The 17,525-nt window shown below is 46.0% G+C and overlaps 1 protein-coding gene across 1 annotated transcript in view; it reads left to right on the top strand.

Annotated features, from left to right (window-relative positions):
- myo1g (myosin IG) overlaps positions 1-17,096 on the top strand; it is a 98,702-nt gene extending 81,606 nt beyond the window's left edge. The window contains exon 22 of the mRNA XM_090209352.1: positions 15,221-17,096. Coding sequence (XP_090065478.1) covers positions 15,221-15,383 — 163 coding nt within the window. The 3' untranslated portion in view covers positions 15,384-17,096. The remainder of the gene's footprint in view (positions 1-15,220) is intronic.
- The last annotated feature ends 429 nt before the right edge of the window (positions 17,097-17,525 follow it).

The following is a 17,525-nucleotide window of genomic DNA, read 5'->3' as shown; positions in this document are numbered from 1 at the left end:
ATTGATACTGTTGGGATGTTCTCCCTCTGTTATCCTGATATGACTAGATATGTACTGTAAGGTGAGGAATCATTGTCTGTCATGTTGTTTTCGTAGGGAAAGGTGTATGGCAATGTGTGAATCAAATGAATATGATGTGTTCTCCCAACACAAGGTGTAGTTAGCCTGGTCCTGGATCTGTTTGTGCTGTCTTGCCAACTGGGATCAGGCTACAGTGTTGACCCTGCTGTCACGCCTACTGGGACCAGGCTACAGTGTTGACCCTGCTGTCACGCCTACTGGGACCAGGCTACAGTGTTGACCCTGCTGTCACGCCTACCCCCTCTCTCCAGCGCTCAACGTTGCTGGTCTACTAATCACCAGCCCTGGCAAGCATTATTACACACCTGGTCCCCATCATTACACACACCTGGTTCCATCATTACACACACCTGGTTCCCATCATTACACACACCTCCTCCCACCATTACACACCTGGTTCCCATCATTACACACACCAGTACTTCATCATTACACACACCTGGTTCCCATCATTACACACACCTCCTCCCACCATTACACACCTGGTTCCCATCATTACACACACCTCCTCCCACCATTACACACCTGGTCCCCATCATTACACACACCTGGTTCCCATCATTACACACACCTCCTCCCATTCATTACACACCTGGTCCCATCATTACACACCTGGTCCCATTATTACATACCTGGCCCCCATAATTACACACACCTCCTCCCACCATTACACACCTGGTCCCATTATTACACACACCTTGTTCCCATCATTACACACACCTCCTCCCATTCATTACACACCTGGTCCCATTATTACACACACCTGGTCCCCATCATTACACACACCTCCTCCCACCATTACACACCTGGTTCCCATCATTACACTCACCTGTACTTCATCATTACACACACCTGGACGTCATCATTACACACACCTGGTTCCCATCATTACACACACCTGGACGTCATCATTACACACACCTGGTTCCCATCATTACACACACCTGGACGTCATCATTACGCACACCTGGTTCCCATCATTACACACACCTGGACGTCATCATTACACACACCTGGTCACCATCATTACACACACCTGGACGTCATCATTACACACACATGGTCCCCATCATTACACACTCCTCCTCCCACCATTATACACCTGGTCCCCATCATTACACACACCTGTACTTCATCGTTACACACACCTGGTCCCCATCATTACACACACCTGGTCCCCGATTTATTATTCACACCTGGACTTCATCATCACCTTGATTACCTTCCCTTTATTTAGCCCTCAGTAATCAGGCAGTATTAGTTTGCTTTCATGTTCAGTACGCGACTCTAGTTTTTTTTCCCCCATTTGCCTTGCATCTTTGTAATTAAACTCTCCTTCTGCTCCTGCTTCCTGACTCCCTGTGTATACATGACACCTGTAGAACGCTGTTCCACCTTTCTGGACTTGTGTTAAAGGATGTGTTACCTTGTCAGGTAAAGTTGTATTGGTTTGTTTCATAAGACTTTGATTTCCATAGATGTTTTGTTTGTCAGCGACGTGATGTAATATCTTAAATTGTTGAAGAAAGGCTTGGTTTGGGCCAACGATGATAATAATATATGACTGACCACCTCGATTCGGTCTTAGGTAGCAAAATTGTTGTTTTTTACATTGGATAAAAGTAGAGACTCAGAAAATGCACTGCAGTTTTTTTTTTATTTTTTTTTTTATTTTTTTTATTTCACCTTTATTTAACCAGGTAGGCTAGTTGAGAACAAGTTCTCATTTGCAACTGCGACCTGGCCAAGATAAAGCATAGCAGTATGAGCAGACAACACAGAGTTACACATGGAGTAAACAATTAACAAGTCAATAACACAGTAGAAAACAAAGGGGGAGTCTATATACAATGTGTGCAAAAGGCATGAGGTAGGCGAATAATTACAATTTTGCAGATTAACACTGGAGTGATAAATGATCAGATGGTCATGTACAGGTAGAGATATTGGTGTGCAAAAGAGCAGAAAAATAAATAAATAAAAACAGTATGGGATGAGGTAGGTGAAAATGGGTGGGCTATTTACCAATAGACTATGTACAGCTGCAGCGATCGGTTAGCTGCTCAGATAGCTGATGTTTGAAGTTGGTGAGGGAGATAAAAGTCTCCAACTTCAGCGATTTTTGCAATTCGTTCCAGTCACAGGCAGCAGAGTACTGGAACGAGAGGCGGCCAAATGAGGTGTTGGCTTTAGGGATGATCAGTGAGATACACCTGCTGGAGCGCGTGCTACGGGTGGGTGTTGCCATCGTGACCAGTGAGCTGAGATAAGGCGGAGCTTTACCTAGCATGGACTTGTAGATGACCTGGAGCCAGTGGGTCTGGCGACGAATATGTAGCGAGGGCCAGCCGACTAGAGCATACAAGTCGCAGTGGTGGGTGGTATAAGGTGCTTTAGTGACAAAACGGATGGCACTGTGATAGACTGCATCCAGTTTGCTGAGTAGAGTGTTGGAAGCCATTTTGTAGATGACATCGCCGAAGTCGAGGATCGGTAGGATAGTCAGTTTTACTAGGGTAAGCTTGGCGGCGTGAGTGAAGGAGGCTTTGTTGCGGAATAGAAAGCCGACTCTTGATTTGATTTTCGATTGGAGATGTTTGATATGAGTCTGGAAGGAGAGTTTGCAGTCTAGCCAGACACCTAGGTACTTATAGATGTCCACATATTCTAGGTCGGAACCATCCAGGGTGGTGATGCTAGGCGGGGATGCGGGTGCAGGCAGCGATCGGTTGAAAAGCATGCATTTGGTTTTACTAGCGTTTAAGAGCAGTCGGAGGCCACGGAAGGAGTGTTGTATGGCATTGAAGCTTGTTTGGAGGTTAGATAGCACAGTGTCCAATGACGGGCCGAAAGTATATAAAATGGTGTCGTCTGCGTAGAGGTGGATCAGGGAATCGCCCGCAGCAAGAGCAACATCATTGATGTATACAGAGAAAAGAGTCGGCCCGAGAATTGAACCCTGTGGCACCCCCATAGAGACTGCCAGAGGACCGGACAGCATGCCCTCCGATTTGACACACTGAACTCTGTCTGCAAAGTAATTGGTGAACCAGGCAAGGCAGTCATCCGAAAAACCGAGGCTACTGAGTCTGCCGATAAGAATATGGTGATTGACAGAGTCGAAAGCCTTGGCAAGGTCGATGAAGACGGCTGCACAGTACTGTCTTTTATCAATGGCGGTTATGATATCGTTTAGTACCTTGAGTGTGGCTGAGGTGCACCCGTGACCGGCTCGGAAACCAGATTGCACAGCGGAGAAGGTACAGTGGGATTCAAGATGGTCAGTGACCTGTTTGTTGACTTGGCTTTCGAAGACCTTAGATAGGCAGGGCAGGATGGATATAGGTCTGTAACAGTTTGGGTCCAGGGTGTCTCCCCCTTTGAAGAGGGGGATAACTGCGGCAGCTTTCCAATCCTTGGGGATCTCAGACGATATTAAAGAGAGGTTGAACAGGCTGGTAATAGGGGTTGCGACAATGGTGGCGGATAGTTTCAGAAATAGAGGGTCCAGATTGTCAAGCCCAGCTGATTTGTACGGGTCCAGGTTTTGCAGCTCTTTCAGAACATCTGCTATCTGGATTTGGGTAAAGGAGAACCTGGAGAGGCTTGGGCGAGGAGCAGCGGGGGGGGCGGGGCTGTAGGCCGAGGTTGAAGTAGCCAGGCGGAAGGCATGGCCAGCCGTTGAGAAATGCTCATTGAAGTTTTCGATAATCATGGATTTATCGGTGGTGACCGTGTTACCTAGCCTCAGTGCAGTGGGCAGCTGGGAGGAGGTGCTCTTGTTCTCCATTGACTTCACAGTGTCCCAGAACTTTTTGGAGTTGGAGCTACAGGATGCAAACTTCTGCCTGAAGAAGCTGGCCTTAGCTTTCCTGACTGACTGCGTGTATTGGTTCCGGACTTCCCTGAACAGTTGCATATCACGGGGACTATTCGATGCTATTGCAGTCCGCCACAGGATGTTTTTGTGCTGGTCGAGGGCAGTCAGGTCTGGGGTGAACCAAGGGCTGTATCTGTTCTTAGTTCTGCATTTTTTGAACGGAGCATGCTTATCTAAAATGGTGAGGAAGTTACTTTTAAAGAATGACCAGGCATCCTCAACTGACGGGATGAGGTCAATGTCCTTCCAGGATACCTGGGCCAGGTCGATTAGGAAGGCCTGCTCACAGAAGTGTTTTAGGGAGCGTTTGACAGTGATGAGGGGTGGTCGTTTGACTGCGGCTCCGTAGCGGATACAGGCAATGAGGCAGTGATCGCTGAGATCCTGGTTGAAGACAGCGGAGGTGTATTTGGAGGGCCAGTTGGTCAGGATGACGTCTATGAGGGTGCCCTTGTTTACAGAGTTAGGGTTGTACCTGGTGGGTTCCTTGATGATTTGTGTGAGATTGAGGGCATCTAGCTTAGATTGTAGGACTGCCGGGGTGTTAAGCATATCCCAGTTTAGGTCACCTAACAGAACAAACTCTGAAGCTAGATGGGGGGCGATCAATTCACAAATGGTGTCCAGGGCACAGCTGGGAGCTGAGGGAGGTCGGTAGCAGGCGGCAACAGTGAGAGACTTATTTCTGGAGAGAGTAATTTTCAAAATTAGTAGTTCGAACTGTTTGGGTATGGACCTGGAAAGTATGACATTACTTTGCAGGCTATCTCTGCAGTAGACTGCAACTCCCCCCCCTTTGGCAGTTCTATCTTGACGGAAGATGTTATAGTTGGGTATGGAAATCTCTGAATTTTTGGTGGCCTTCCTGAGCCAGGATTCAGACACAGCAAGGACATCAGAGTTAGCAGAGTGTGCTAGAGCAGTGAGTAAAACAAACTTAGGGAGGAGGCTTCTGATGTTGACATGCATGAAACCAAGGCTTTTTCGATCACAGAAGTCAACAAATGAGGGTGCCTGGGGACATGCAGGGCCTGGGTTTACCTCCACATCACCCGCGGAACAGAGAAGGAGTAGTATGAGAGTGCGGCTAAAGGCTATCAAAACTGGTCGCCTAGAGCGTTGGGGACAGAGAATAAGAGGAGCAGGTTTCTGGGCATGGTAGAATATATTCAGGGCATAATGCGCAGGCAGGGGTATGGTGGGGTGCGGGTACAGCGGAGGTAAGCCCAGGCACTGGGTGATGATGAGAGAGGTTGTATCTCTGGACATGCTGGTTGTAATGGGTGAGGTCACCGCATGTGTGGGAGGTGGGACAAAGGAGTTATCAGGGGTATGAAGAGTGGAACTAGGGGCTCCATTGTGAACTAAAACAATGATAACTAACCTGAACAACAGTATACAAGGCATATTGACACTTGAGAGAGACATACAGCGAGGCATACAGTAATCACAGGTGTTGAGTTGGGAAAGCTAGCTAGACAGTAGGTGAGACAACAGCTAATCAGCTAGCACAACAACAGCAGGTAAAATGGCGTTGACTAGGCAACGGGGCCAACAGATAAAACAAACAAGCAGAATGGAGTACCGTGATTAATGGACAGTCCAGCGTGCATCAGCTATGTAGCCAAGAGATCAGTGTCCAGGGGGCAGCGGTGGATGGGGCAGGGAAGCTGGACTGGCGAGTGTTATCCAGGTTAAAAAAACTAACAATGACTAGATAGCTTGTAGCTGGTTAGCTTCTGGGGGTTCTTGAGTGTGTACTAAAAATTAAAAATAATAGCGATTCCGTATCACATTGGTTGAGGCAGGTGTCCGGAAGGTATAAACAAGTTAAAAATCAAAAAGAGATAGAAAGTAAATATGGATCCAGTGAGTGTTTGGGATGCGGCGATTCAGACGGTTAGCAGGCCTGTGCTAACAAGCTAACAGTTTGTAGGCCCGGGGTAAACAAGGTAGCAGTTAGCGGACCGGAGCTGGACAAGCTAGCAGTTAGCAGGCCTAATTAGCAAGCAGGGAGATAGAGAGGGCTAGAGAGTTAGCCTTTGGGTTGAGGAACAATGGGAAAGTAATTCTGCTTTGAAAGTTGATAAACTTCTAAGAAAATGGCCCTTGAATGTTTTGGCATACCTACTTGAGAGCTTTGCTTTGTTTACACCCGTTCAGCATTATTCACACCCTCTTAAGCTATAGTCCCACCCATCTCTTTAAGGATTCACATGTGAGGCCATGTGGTAAACAAATGCTATATCACATAAAATCAATGTTTATTTGTCATATAAAAGGTGTAAACGCTACAGTGATAGTACTTGCATAGTATAAATATCAAAAACAAAGTGTCCAGATAAAAATATTTTATAAATATTTAATTGTTATTAGATTACGATTACCCGACACACTTGTCCAAGTTGATGGGTCATGTGAAATAAATGCTATAACCAGCCCTCAGCCACATCTTGCTAAGTGGATGGGACACTATTTTCTAGACATCTACACATGTTCATGAAATACAATAAATGGCCGTAATCACCCCAAGACACACCTGGCTAACTTGATGAGTCACGTAATAATCCGGCCGAAGTGGAGTCTCTTGTTTAGACGTCTAGCTAGCTAAACAACGAACTGGCATAACCCCAACTCAACCTACTACCGATCTGTAGGTAGCTAAATCTAACCAACTAGGTTCAATGTTAACTAGCTAATATTAGGCTATAACATGCAATGCAAATGGTTTTCTGATTCTAATAATATTACTACACAGATTATACACTTAACGTTAGCTAGCAAGCCAGCAACCCAACGTTTGCTAGCTAACTAACAGTACGCTTGAATTTGCAATAAAATAACTTTGACTAAATTAGAAACTTATCTGGAAAATGTAGCTAGACTCTTACCCGTATACATGGAGGAAGGCGCAACGGAAGACTGGAACCATTTAACTCAGTTTTGTTTGTAGCTAAATCTGGTTCGGCCGGCTTCATGTCAAGTCACGCCGGTCCACACTAACCGTGGCGTGTGCAAAAAGTAGCCAATCACTTTTTTCCTACTGATCTGTCGAAAGAGCCTGCTAATTTCAGGGTTATCGATGTTATTGAGAAAAGTAGCAATGCTTTTGTTGTTCTCAATGGCTAACTTTCAAACGTTCAAAAAACGACGTGGTAGAAAGGACTGTCAACACATACTGAGCAGCTCACGTTACAGACAGAAGCATGCTACATGGCAGACTAATCTGAACTCATCTCCCGGCATGCCCAGCCCATACATTATCTTAGCCAATCATGGCTAGTGGGAAGGTTCCTGTGTTTTTCCATGACTAAACCAACTGGGCTTGTAAATTTAACCATTTTTATTTCTATTTATGGATGGAACACAAGTTTGTTAATAAAACCTTCTTCGGGATTGGTGTCCCTTGAGCTAACGTAGGCTAATGCGATTAGCATGAGGTTGTAAGTAACAAGAACATTCTTCTTAATCTAACTGCACTGTCCAGTTTACAGTAGCTATTGCAATGAAATAATACCATGCCATTGTTTTGAGGAGAGTGCATCATTTTGAACATGAATATTAGGCACATTTGGGCAGTCTAAAACTTTGCACATACACTGCTGCCATCTAGTGGACAACATCTAAATTGCACCTGGGCTGGAATAATACATTATGGCCTTTCTCTTGCATTTCAAAGATGATGGTAAAAATGTAAAAAATACAACGGTTGGTTTCTTCTTTGCATTATCTTTTACCAGATCTATTCTGTTATATTCTCCTGCATTCCTTTCACATTTCCACAAAGTTCAAAGTGTTTCCTTTCAAATGGTTCCAAGAATATGCATATCCTTGCTTCAGGGCCTGAGTTACAGGCAGTTAGATTTGTCATTTAAGGTGAACATTGAAAAAAAGGGAGGTATTCTTAAGGCACATGAAAGTTCACATGTTCTAGAAGCCATTTCTGCTAAAAAAAATAAATAAATAAAGCATTTTGAATAAAAATTGTACAAAATGTGTTGAAATGCTGCTCCTGCGACATACGCCTAGTTTCCTGAAGCGAGTCACATATCCTAGACAACTCATGTAGACACACACATACACAACGAACACTAACCCTAAATCTAACCCTAACACACACAACACTAACCCTGACACTAAACCCTCTAGAAATAGCCTTTTTCCTTATGCTGACTAACATAATGTCCCCAGTTGGTTAAATGTTAGTTTAGTATTAAGTATAGTTACACACACACACACAACCTTGCAGCACCGTCACTAACACTGTACCATTGTGTGGCAGGAGCCAGAGCAGATACATACACCCAGCCACAGCCCAGCACTAAATGGCCTCATAGTTCTCCATAATGGAGACAATGGAGGCATATGTTCACATTGGACTATCACACTCCAACAGCATAGAGGATATGACAGGGGAATGGGAGGGAGGGGCCAAAAACGAAGGATCTGAGATAGAGACGTGGTCCTCAGGCCCCTCCAGGTCTGCGTCCAAAACAGCACCCTATTCCCTATAAAGTGGACTATTTTTTTGACTAGAGCCCCGTGGACCCTGATCAAAAGTACTGCAAGGTAGAGAGTAGGCTGCCATTAGAGAAGTAGCCCAGGAGTTGCTGCTGCGCCCCAGTTCTGTCGGCGGGCGATTCCACAAGGTTGAATAATTGAGCCACGGCATTATGAGGTCTTCTTGGCTCATGGTGGAGCTGCAAGGTTGTGTGTGTGTGTGTGTGTGTGTGTGTGTGTGTGTGTGTGTGTGTGTGTGTGTGTGTGTGTGTGTGTGTTCTAAGTTGGCTGTGTGCTTAGGGTTGTTGTCCTGCTGGAAAGGTGAACCTTTCCCCCGGCATGAAATTCTGAGCGCTCTGGAGCAGGTTTTCATCAAGGATCTCTCTGTACTTTGCTCTGTTCATCTTTGCCTTGATCCTGACTAGTCTCCCTGTCCCTGCCGCTGAAAAACATCCCTATAGCTGTACCATTGGAACACAGGAGTGACTGTTGCTGATAATTGGCCTCTTTACACCTATGTAGATATTCCATAAAAAAATCTGCCGTTTCCAGCTACAATAGTCATTTACAACATTAACAATGTCTACACTGTATTTCTGATAAATTTGATGTTATATTAATGGACAAAAAATGTATTTTTTTTCCCAAAAATAAGGGAATTTCTAAGTGACTCCAAACTTTTGAACGGTTGTGTGTGTGTGTGTGTGTGTGTGTGTGTGTGTGTGTGTGTGTGTGTGTGTGTGTGTGTGTGTGTGTGTGTGTGTGTGTGTGTGTGTATACAATATACACATATACAGTTGACATTGGAAGTTAACATACACCTTAGCCAAATACATGCAGTTTTTCACACTTCCTGACATTTAATCCTAGACAATTTCCCGGTCTTAGGTCAATTAGGATCACCACTTTATTTTAAGAATGTGAAATGTCAGAATAATTGTAGAGAGAATGATTTATTTCTGCTTTTATTTCTTTCATCACATTCCCAGTGGGTCAGAAGTTCACATACACTACATTAGTATTTGGTAGCATTACCTTTAAATTGTTTAGCTTGGGTCAAACATTTCGGGTAGCCTTCCACAAGCTTCCCACAATAAGTTGGGTGAATTTTGGCCCATTCCTCCTGTCAGAGCTGGTGTAACTGAATCAGGTTTGTAGGCCTCCTTGCTCGCACACACAAATTGCATTTGGAAATTTTTCCCAAGGATGAACCAGACAGGTGGAGGTCTACAATTTTCTTTCTGAGGTCTTGGCTGATTTCTTTTGATTTTCCCCTTATGTTAAGGAAAGAGGCACTGAGTTTGAAGGCAGGCCTTGAAATACATCCACAGGTCCACCTCCAATTGACTCAAATGATGTCAAGGAGCCTATCGGAAGCTTCTAACACCATGACATCATTTTCTGGAATTGTCCAAGCTGTTTAAAGGCAAAGTCAACTTAGTGTATGTAAACTTCTGACCCCTGGATACATTAAATTATAAGTGAAATAATCTGTCTGTAAACAATTGTTGGAAGAATTACTTTGTGGCATGCACATAGTAGATGTCCTAACCGACTTGCCAAAACTATAGTTTAACAAGAAATGTGTGGAGTGGTTGAAAAACTAGTTTTAATGACTCCAACCTAAGTGTATGTAAACTAGTTTTAATGACTCCAACCTAAGTGTATGTAAACTAGTTTTAATGACTCCAACCTAAGTGTATGTAAACTAGTTTTAATGACTCCAACCTAAGTGTATGTAAACTAGTTTTAATGACTCCAACCTAAGTGTATGTAAACTAGTTTTAATGACTCCAACCTAAGTGTATGTAAACTAGTTTTAATGACTCCAACCTAAGTGTGTGTAAACTAGTTTTAATGACTCCAACCTAAGTGTATGTAAACTAGTTTTAATGACTCCAACCTAAGTGTATGTAAACTAGTTTTAATGACTCCAACCTAAGTGTCTGTAAACTAGTTTTAATGACTCCAACCTAAGTGTATGTGAACTAGTTTTAATGACTCCAACCTAAGTGTATGTAAACTAGTTTTAATGACTCCAACCTAAGTGTATGTAAACTAGTTTTAATGACTCCAACCTAAGTGTATGTAAACTAGTTTTAATGACTCCAACCTAAGTGTATGTAAACTTCCCGACTTCAACTGTAAAATATATTTTTTTGGGGGGGGCATAAAACACTGAACTACACCAGCAAATCAGCTCAGAGGGATTGCAATTTTGGAATTCTGTTCTAAGATATTCCCACGCATAATAGAGAGATATACAGTATGTGATCGTATTCAAACATAAGGACGTTTTGAAATGATTATGTTCTAGTCAAATATTATATCTGTTTGGGGTTCTTGCGTTCAATTTGCACTCAACAAATTATTTGTAATTATATTCCGGCCCCCTGACCATCCACACAAGAAAAAAATTGGGGAAAAATTTAGGGAATATGGAATAAGGTCACTGGTCAAAAGTAGTGGACGATATAGGGTCACTGGTCAAAAGTAGTGGACGATATAGGGTCACTGGTCAAAAGTAGTGGACGATATAGGGTCACTGGTCAAAAGTAGTGGACGATATAGGGTCACTGGTCAAAAGTAGTGGACGATATAGGGTCACTGGTCAAAAGTAGTGGACGATATAGGGTCACTGGTCAAAAGTAGTGGACGATATAGGGTCACTGGTAAAAAGTAGTCCACTATATTGGGAATAGGGTGCCATTTCAGACCCAGCCTAGTCTCTCATTGAGAAATCTGGACCACTTCAACCCCCCCCCCCCCCCCCCCCCCCACACTACACTGCAATACCATAACCCAGATATAGACTGACAGACCTGGTCTGCACCTGAAACAGCAGCCTACTCCCTCGACTTATTGTAGTTCTGTGGCCCAGCTATATCAGTCAAATCCCCCTGTCATAGCCCGGAGCTTAGTGTGAAGTTGAAACACAATTCCCCTGGTGTAGGTTTACACCGGGGCAGCTTCCTCTGGGCAGGTGGTCAATATATCCTGGCCCCTTAGATCAGTATCGCACGTGATTCATGAAAACCTAGGGATTCTGGGAGGTCAGTGGGTTTGAGGGCCGCAGGGCCGTCTGTGTGTGGCTCTGGCAGGGGGACTTTATAGTGAACAAAGGGGTGTGAGGGGGAGGATGAGGAGTGAGGAAGGGGGAATAGATGAGGTTTGAGTGACTTTGGGGACTGTGGTCACACCTGTTAGTGGCTTAGGATGGATGCCATGCAGCTTTGTGAAACTAGGCCACTGGAACTGGAAGGAAGCCTTGAGTTAAGCTTGAGTATAGTACACCAGCAAACACACACACACCAGCACACACACACACACACACACACACATGTCTTTCTGTGCATTTGACCATGTGATGGTTCTCTGTGTTCACCAGAGAGAGAGAGAGTCAGTGTGGTGCAGAGGTCCAGCCAGGCTGGAGGATCCCCTGGGGCAGAGGGAGGCTGTGTTCTTAATGACACCCTATTCCTCCAGTACTTTTGACCAGCGAATAGGGTTAATGTAGGGAATAGGGTGCCATTTGGGACGCAAACCGAGACTGTGTCCTTCAGAACAGATCATCTTCAGCTGACTGTGCAGCAGCCAAGGCCCCCCTTCTCTTTCCCCCCACTCTTTTCCCCCACTCTTTCCCCTCACTCTTTTCCCCCACTCTTTTCCCCCTCTCTTTTCCCCCACTCTTTTCCCCCACTCTTTTCCCCAACTCTTTTCCCCCACTCTCTCCCCCCTCTCTTTTCCCCCTCTCTTTCCCCCCCTCTTTTCCCCCCCTCTTTCCCTCCTCTCTTTCCCTCCTCTCTTTCCCCCCACTCTTTCCCCCCACTCTTTCCCCCCCTCTTTCCCCCCTCTCTTTCCCCCCTCTCTTTTCCCCCACTCTTTTCCCCCACTCTTTCCCCCCACTCTTTCCCCCCACTCTTTCCCCCACTTTTTCCCCCCCTCTTTCCCCCTCTCTTTCCCTCCTCTCTTTCCCCCCACTCTTTCCCCCCTCTCTTTCCCCCCTCTCTTTCCCCCCACTCCCCCCCCTCTTTCCCCCCTCTCTTTCCCCCCACTCTTTCCCCCCACTCTTTCCCCCCACTCTTTCCCCCACTCTTTCCCCCCTCTCTTTTCCCCCACTCTTTCCCCCCACTCTTTCCCCCCACTCTTTCCCCCACTCTTTCCCCCTCTCTTTCCCTCCTCTCTTTCCCCCCACTCTTTCCCCCCACTCTTTCCCCCACTCTTTCCCCCCACTCTTTTCCCCCAACTCTTTCCCCCGTCGCCCCCCCACTCTTTCCCCCGTCGCCCCCCCCCCCATCTTTCCCATTTCTTCCCTTCTCTTCCTCCTGTCGACCCTTTTTCCCCCCCTCTTTCCCCCTCTCTTTCCCTCCTCTCTTTCCCCCCACTCTTTCCCCCCTCTCTTTCCCCCCACTCCCCCCCCTCTTTCCCCCCTCTCTTTCCCCCCACTCTTTCCCCCACTTTTTCCCCCCCTCTTTCCCCCTCTCTTTCCCTCCTCTCTTTCCCCCCACTCTTTCCCCCCTCTCTTTCCCCCCACTCCCCCCCCTCTTTCCCCCCTCTCTTTCCCCCCACTCTTTCCCCCCACTCTTTCCCCCCACTCTTTCCCCCCACTCTTTCCCCCACTCTTTCCCCCCTCTCTTTTCCCCCACTCTTTCCCCCCACTCTTTCCCCCCACTCTTTCCCCCCACTCTTTCCCCCACTCTTTCCCCCTCTCTTTCCCTCCTCTCTTTCCCCCCACTCTTTCCCCCCACTCTTTCCCCCACTCTTTCCCCCCACTCTTTTCCCCCACTCTTTCCCCCCACTCTTTTCCCCCAACTCTTTCCCCCGTCGCCCCCCCACTCTTTCCCCCGTCGCCCCCCCCCCATCTTTCCCATTTCTTCCCTTCTCTTCCTCCTGTCGACCCTCTCTTCCCGTGGCAGCTCAGGGATAGTGGGTGTAACAGAGGAGCTTCAGCACAGCACACAAGCACTGGGTCGGATACAGTAACAACTCAAGCACTGTATACAGGGTCGGATGCAGTAACAACCCTGTATACGGCTGGTCATGCCTTCCTCCTGGCTACTCCAACCTCGGCCAACAGCTCCGCTCCCCCCGTAGCTACTTGCCCAAGCCTCCCCAGCTTCTCCTTTACCCAAATCCAGATAGCAGATGTTCTGAAAGAGCTGCAAAACCTGCAAGACCCATACAAATCAGCTGGGCTTGACAATCTGGACCCTCTATTTCTGAAACTATCCGCCGCCATTGTCGCAACCCCTATAACCAGCCTGTTCAACCTCTCTTTCGTATCATCTGAGATCCCCAAGGATTGGAAAGCTGCTGCGGTCATCCCCTTCTTCAAAGGGGGAGACACCCTGGACCCAAACTGTTACAGACCTATATCCATCCTTCCCTGACTTCCCATCCTGGCGGTCCTCCAGGATAGAGGATGGATATAGGTCTGTAACAGTTTAGAGGAGGATAGAGGAGAAGATGGTGGTCCTCCAGGATAGAGGAGAGGCTGGTGGTCCTCCAGGATAGAGGAGAGGCTGGCAGTCCTCCAGGATAGAGGAGAGGCTGGCAGTCCTTCAGGATAGAGGCTGGCGGTCCTCCAGGATAGAGGAGAGGATGGCGGTCCTCCAGGATAGAGGAGAGGCTGGCGGTCCTCCAGGATAGAGGATGGTGGTCCTCCAGGATAGAGGAGAGGCTGGCAGTCCTCCAGGATAGAGGAGTGGCTGGCGGTCCTCCAGGATAGTGGCTGGCGGTCCTCCAGGATAGAGGAGAGGCTGGTGGTCCTCCAGGATAGAGGAGTGGCTGGCGGTCATCCAGGATAGAGGAGAGGCTGGTGGTCCTCCAGGATAGAGTAGAGGCTGGTGGTCCTCCAGGATAGAGTAGAGGCTGGTGGTCCTCCAGGATAGAGTAGAGGCTGGTGGTCCTCCAGGATAGAGTAGAGGCTGGTGGTCCTCTAGGATAGAGTAGAGGCTGGTGGTCCTCCAGGATAGTGGCTGGCAGTCCTCCAGGATAGAGGAGAGGCTGGTGGTCCTCCAGGATAGAGGCTGGCGGTCCTCCAGGATGGTAGTCCTCTGAGGCGAGATATAGTTATTAAAACAGAGTAGTAAACTGGGTGGTTCGAGCCCTGAATGCTGATTGGCTGACAACTGTGGTGTGTCAGACGGTATACCACGGTTTTGACAACATATTTATTTTTACTGTTCTAATTTCGTTATTAACCAGTTTATAATAGCAATAAGGCACTGCGGCAGTTTGTGGTATATGGCCAATGTATCACTCCGCGCTGCATCGTGTCTAAGAACAGCCCTTAGTCGTGCTGTATTGGCCATATACCACACCCCCGAGGTGCCTTATTGCTTAAGTAGATAAGGGGTATAAATACCTTGTGTTACAAATGGAAAGACTCTCTGTGCTGTGTTGACTGTCCTTTACTGGCACACCAATCACAACATGTCATATAGAGCTGGAAAGGGGTAGTATGTAACCTTGTTACAAATAGTAATACTGTTTGCAATACGCTGACTTTTGCCAGGTCTACCCTGTATTTCTGACCAATTTGATGTCATTATAAATGGACGCTTTACATGTTTTTATTTATTTCAAAACAAGGACATTTCTAAGTGACCCCAAACTTTTGAACGGTAGTGTATGTTATGTAGCTTTGTATCTAAATAAGGGACTGTGGTGCACTCCTGCATGAAGCATTTTTTCATTGAAATGATCAGTGCGTTAACAGGTTGTGTGTGTGTGTGTGTGTGTGTGTGTGTGTTTCAGTGTGAGGAACACCCCTCTCCTGGTGAAGGTTTGCTGCTCGGCCGTCCAGCTGCACATGCGGGGCAAGCCCAAGAGCGTAACCGTGGAGACCAAGGCCGGCCAGGCCAATGTAGACTTCAGGAAGAGCCGTGACGGTTTTACCCTCCTGATCCCATCCAACTGAGACAGTCACCACTAGCTCCCCCAGCCAATTACAAATCTGGACCTGGAAGCCAGTTCCACTGCTGATTTACATTCTTCCTCTCTAATATAGGACTGATTTAGACCTGGGACACCAGGTGGTGCAGTTCATTATCAGGTAGAACAGAAAAACCAGCAGTCCTCCAGACCTCCAGGCTCAGAGTTGAATAGACCTGATTTATCCTCTGGACTGTATCAAAGGGCTACAGTAGAGGGAGAGTGATTCCTCAACCCATTTCTCCACCCATGCAGTACACATATTCTTCAAAAGATGGTCACTCTCTCTAATGTCTGTGGTTCAGGCCAGAGATGGTCACCCCTCTAATGTCTGTGGTTCAGGCCAGAGATGGTCACTCTCTCTAATGTCTGTGGTTCAGGCCAGAGATGGTCACTCTCTCTAATGTCTGTGGTTCAGGCCAGAGATGGTCACTCTCTCTAATGTCTGTGGTTCAGACCAGAGATGGTCACTCTCTCTAATGTCTGTGGTTCAGGCCAGAGATGGTCACTCTCTCTAATGTCTGTGTTTCAGACCAGAGATGGTCACTCTCTCTAATGTCTGTGGTTCAGGCCAGAGATGGTCACTCCTCTAATGTCTGTGGTTCAGACCAGAGATGGTCACTCTCTCTAATGTCTGTGGTTCAGGCCAGAGATGGTCACCCCTCTAATGTCTGTGGTTCAGGCCAGAGATGGTCACCCCTCTAATGTCTGTGGTTCAGGCCAGAGATGGTCACTCTCTCTAATGTCTGTGGTTCAGACCAGAGATGGTCACTCTCTCTAATGTCTGTGGTTCAGGCCAGAGATGGTCACTCTCTCTAATGTCTGGTTCAGGCCAGAGATGGTCACCCCTCTAATGTCTGTGGTTCAGTCCAGGGATGTTGGTATCGTCTGCTGTAATTTCAGATTCTTGGAACTTCATCTTATTGGATGAAAACCAAATCACTGTTTAAGACAATAGGCTTAGGATTTCTCATTGGCAGTTCGATGTTTTATTGTATTATACGGTATATGATGCTTACAGGTATAACCTTTTTTCACTTTTTTTGTACTTTTCCAAGGATGAAACAAAGACATGTAGTCGAGAGTCTGAAATTACACAACCAAGAGAAGCAATATTTCACATAGATTATTCAGACTAATTTATCTTAGCTAGTGTGTTTTTATAACTAGTGTGTTTACTGAGAGGACATCTATTTTACTGCCTTTGACCCATGGTGCATTATCTCACCACGCTGCCTTTGACCAATGGTGCATTATCTCACCACGCTGCCTTTGACCCATAGTGCATTATCTCACCACGCTGCCTTTGACCCATGGTGCATTATCTCACCACGCTGCCTTTGACCCATGGTGCATTATCTCACCACGCTGCCTTGAAAGGACACGATGTTCATATCATGACAATGAAACAAATGAAGAAGTCATTTATTAACATGTATTTTATCTCATTATGGTGGGAATGTTTATTCTACCAGAGTATATTACAATGTTTTGCAAGGAGGAATGGGAAAAAGTTTCAGTCTCTCGATGTGCAAAACTGATAGAGACATACCCCAAGCGACTTACAGCTGTAATCGCAGCAAAAGGTGGCGCTACAAAGTATTAACTTAAGGGGGCTGAATAATTTTGCACGCCCATTTTTTCAGTTTTTGATTTGTTAAAAAAGTTTGAAATATCCAATAAATGTCGTTCCACTTCATGATTGTGTCCCACTTGTTGTTGATTCTTCACAAAAAAATACAGTTTTATATCTTTATGTTTGAAGCCTGAAATGGGGCAAAAGGTCGCAAAGTTCAAGGGGGCCGAATACTTTCGCAAGGCACTGTAAATAATAAAAAATGAACAGTAAACATGACACACACAAAAGTTCCAAAATAATAATTACATTTAAAATGTCATATGTACAAATAGTGAAAGTACAAAAGGGAAATAAATCAACATAAATATGGGTTGTATTTACAATGGTGTTTGTTCTTCACTGGTTGCCCTTTTCTTGTGGCAACAGGTCACAAATCTTGCTGCTGTGATGGAACACTGTGGTATTTTACCCAGTAGATATGGAAGTTTATCAAAACTGGAATTGTCTTTCGAATTCTTTGTGAGTCTGTGTAATGAGAGAAATATGTGT

This window comes from Oncorhynchus mykiss, chromosome 18 (assembly GCF_057628025.1).
Source record: "Oncorhynchus mykiss isolate SJ-2025 chromosome 18, ASM5762802v1, whole genome shotgun sequence".
Taxonomy (NCBI): Eukaryota; Metazoa; Chordata; class Actinopteri; order Salmoniformes; family Salmonidae; genus Oncorhynchus; species Oncorhynchus mykiss.
This window is presented reverse-complemented; position numbering and strand designations above follow the sequence as displayed.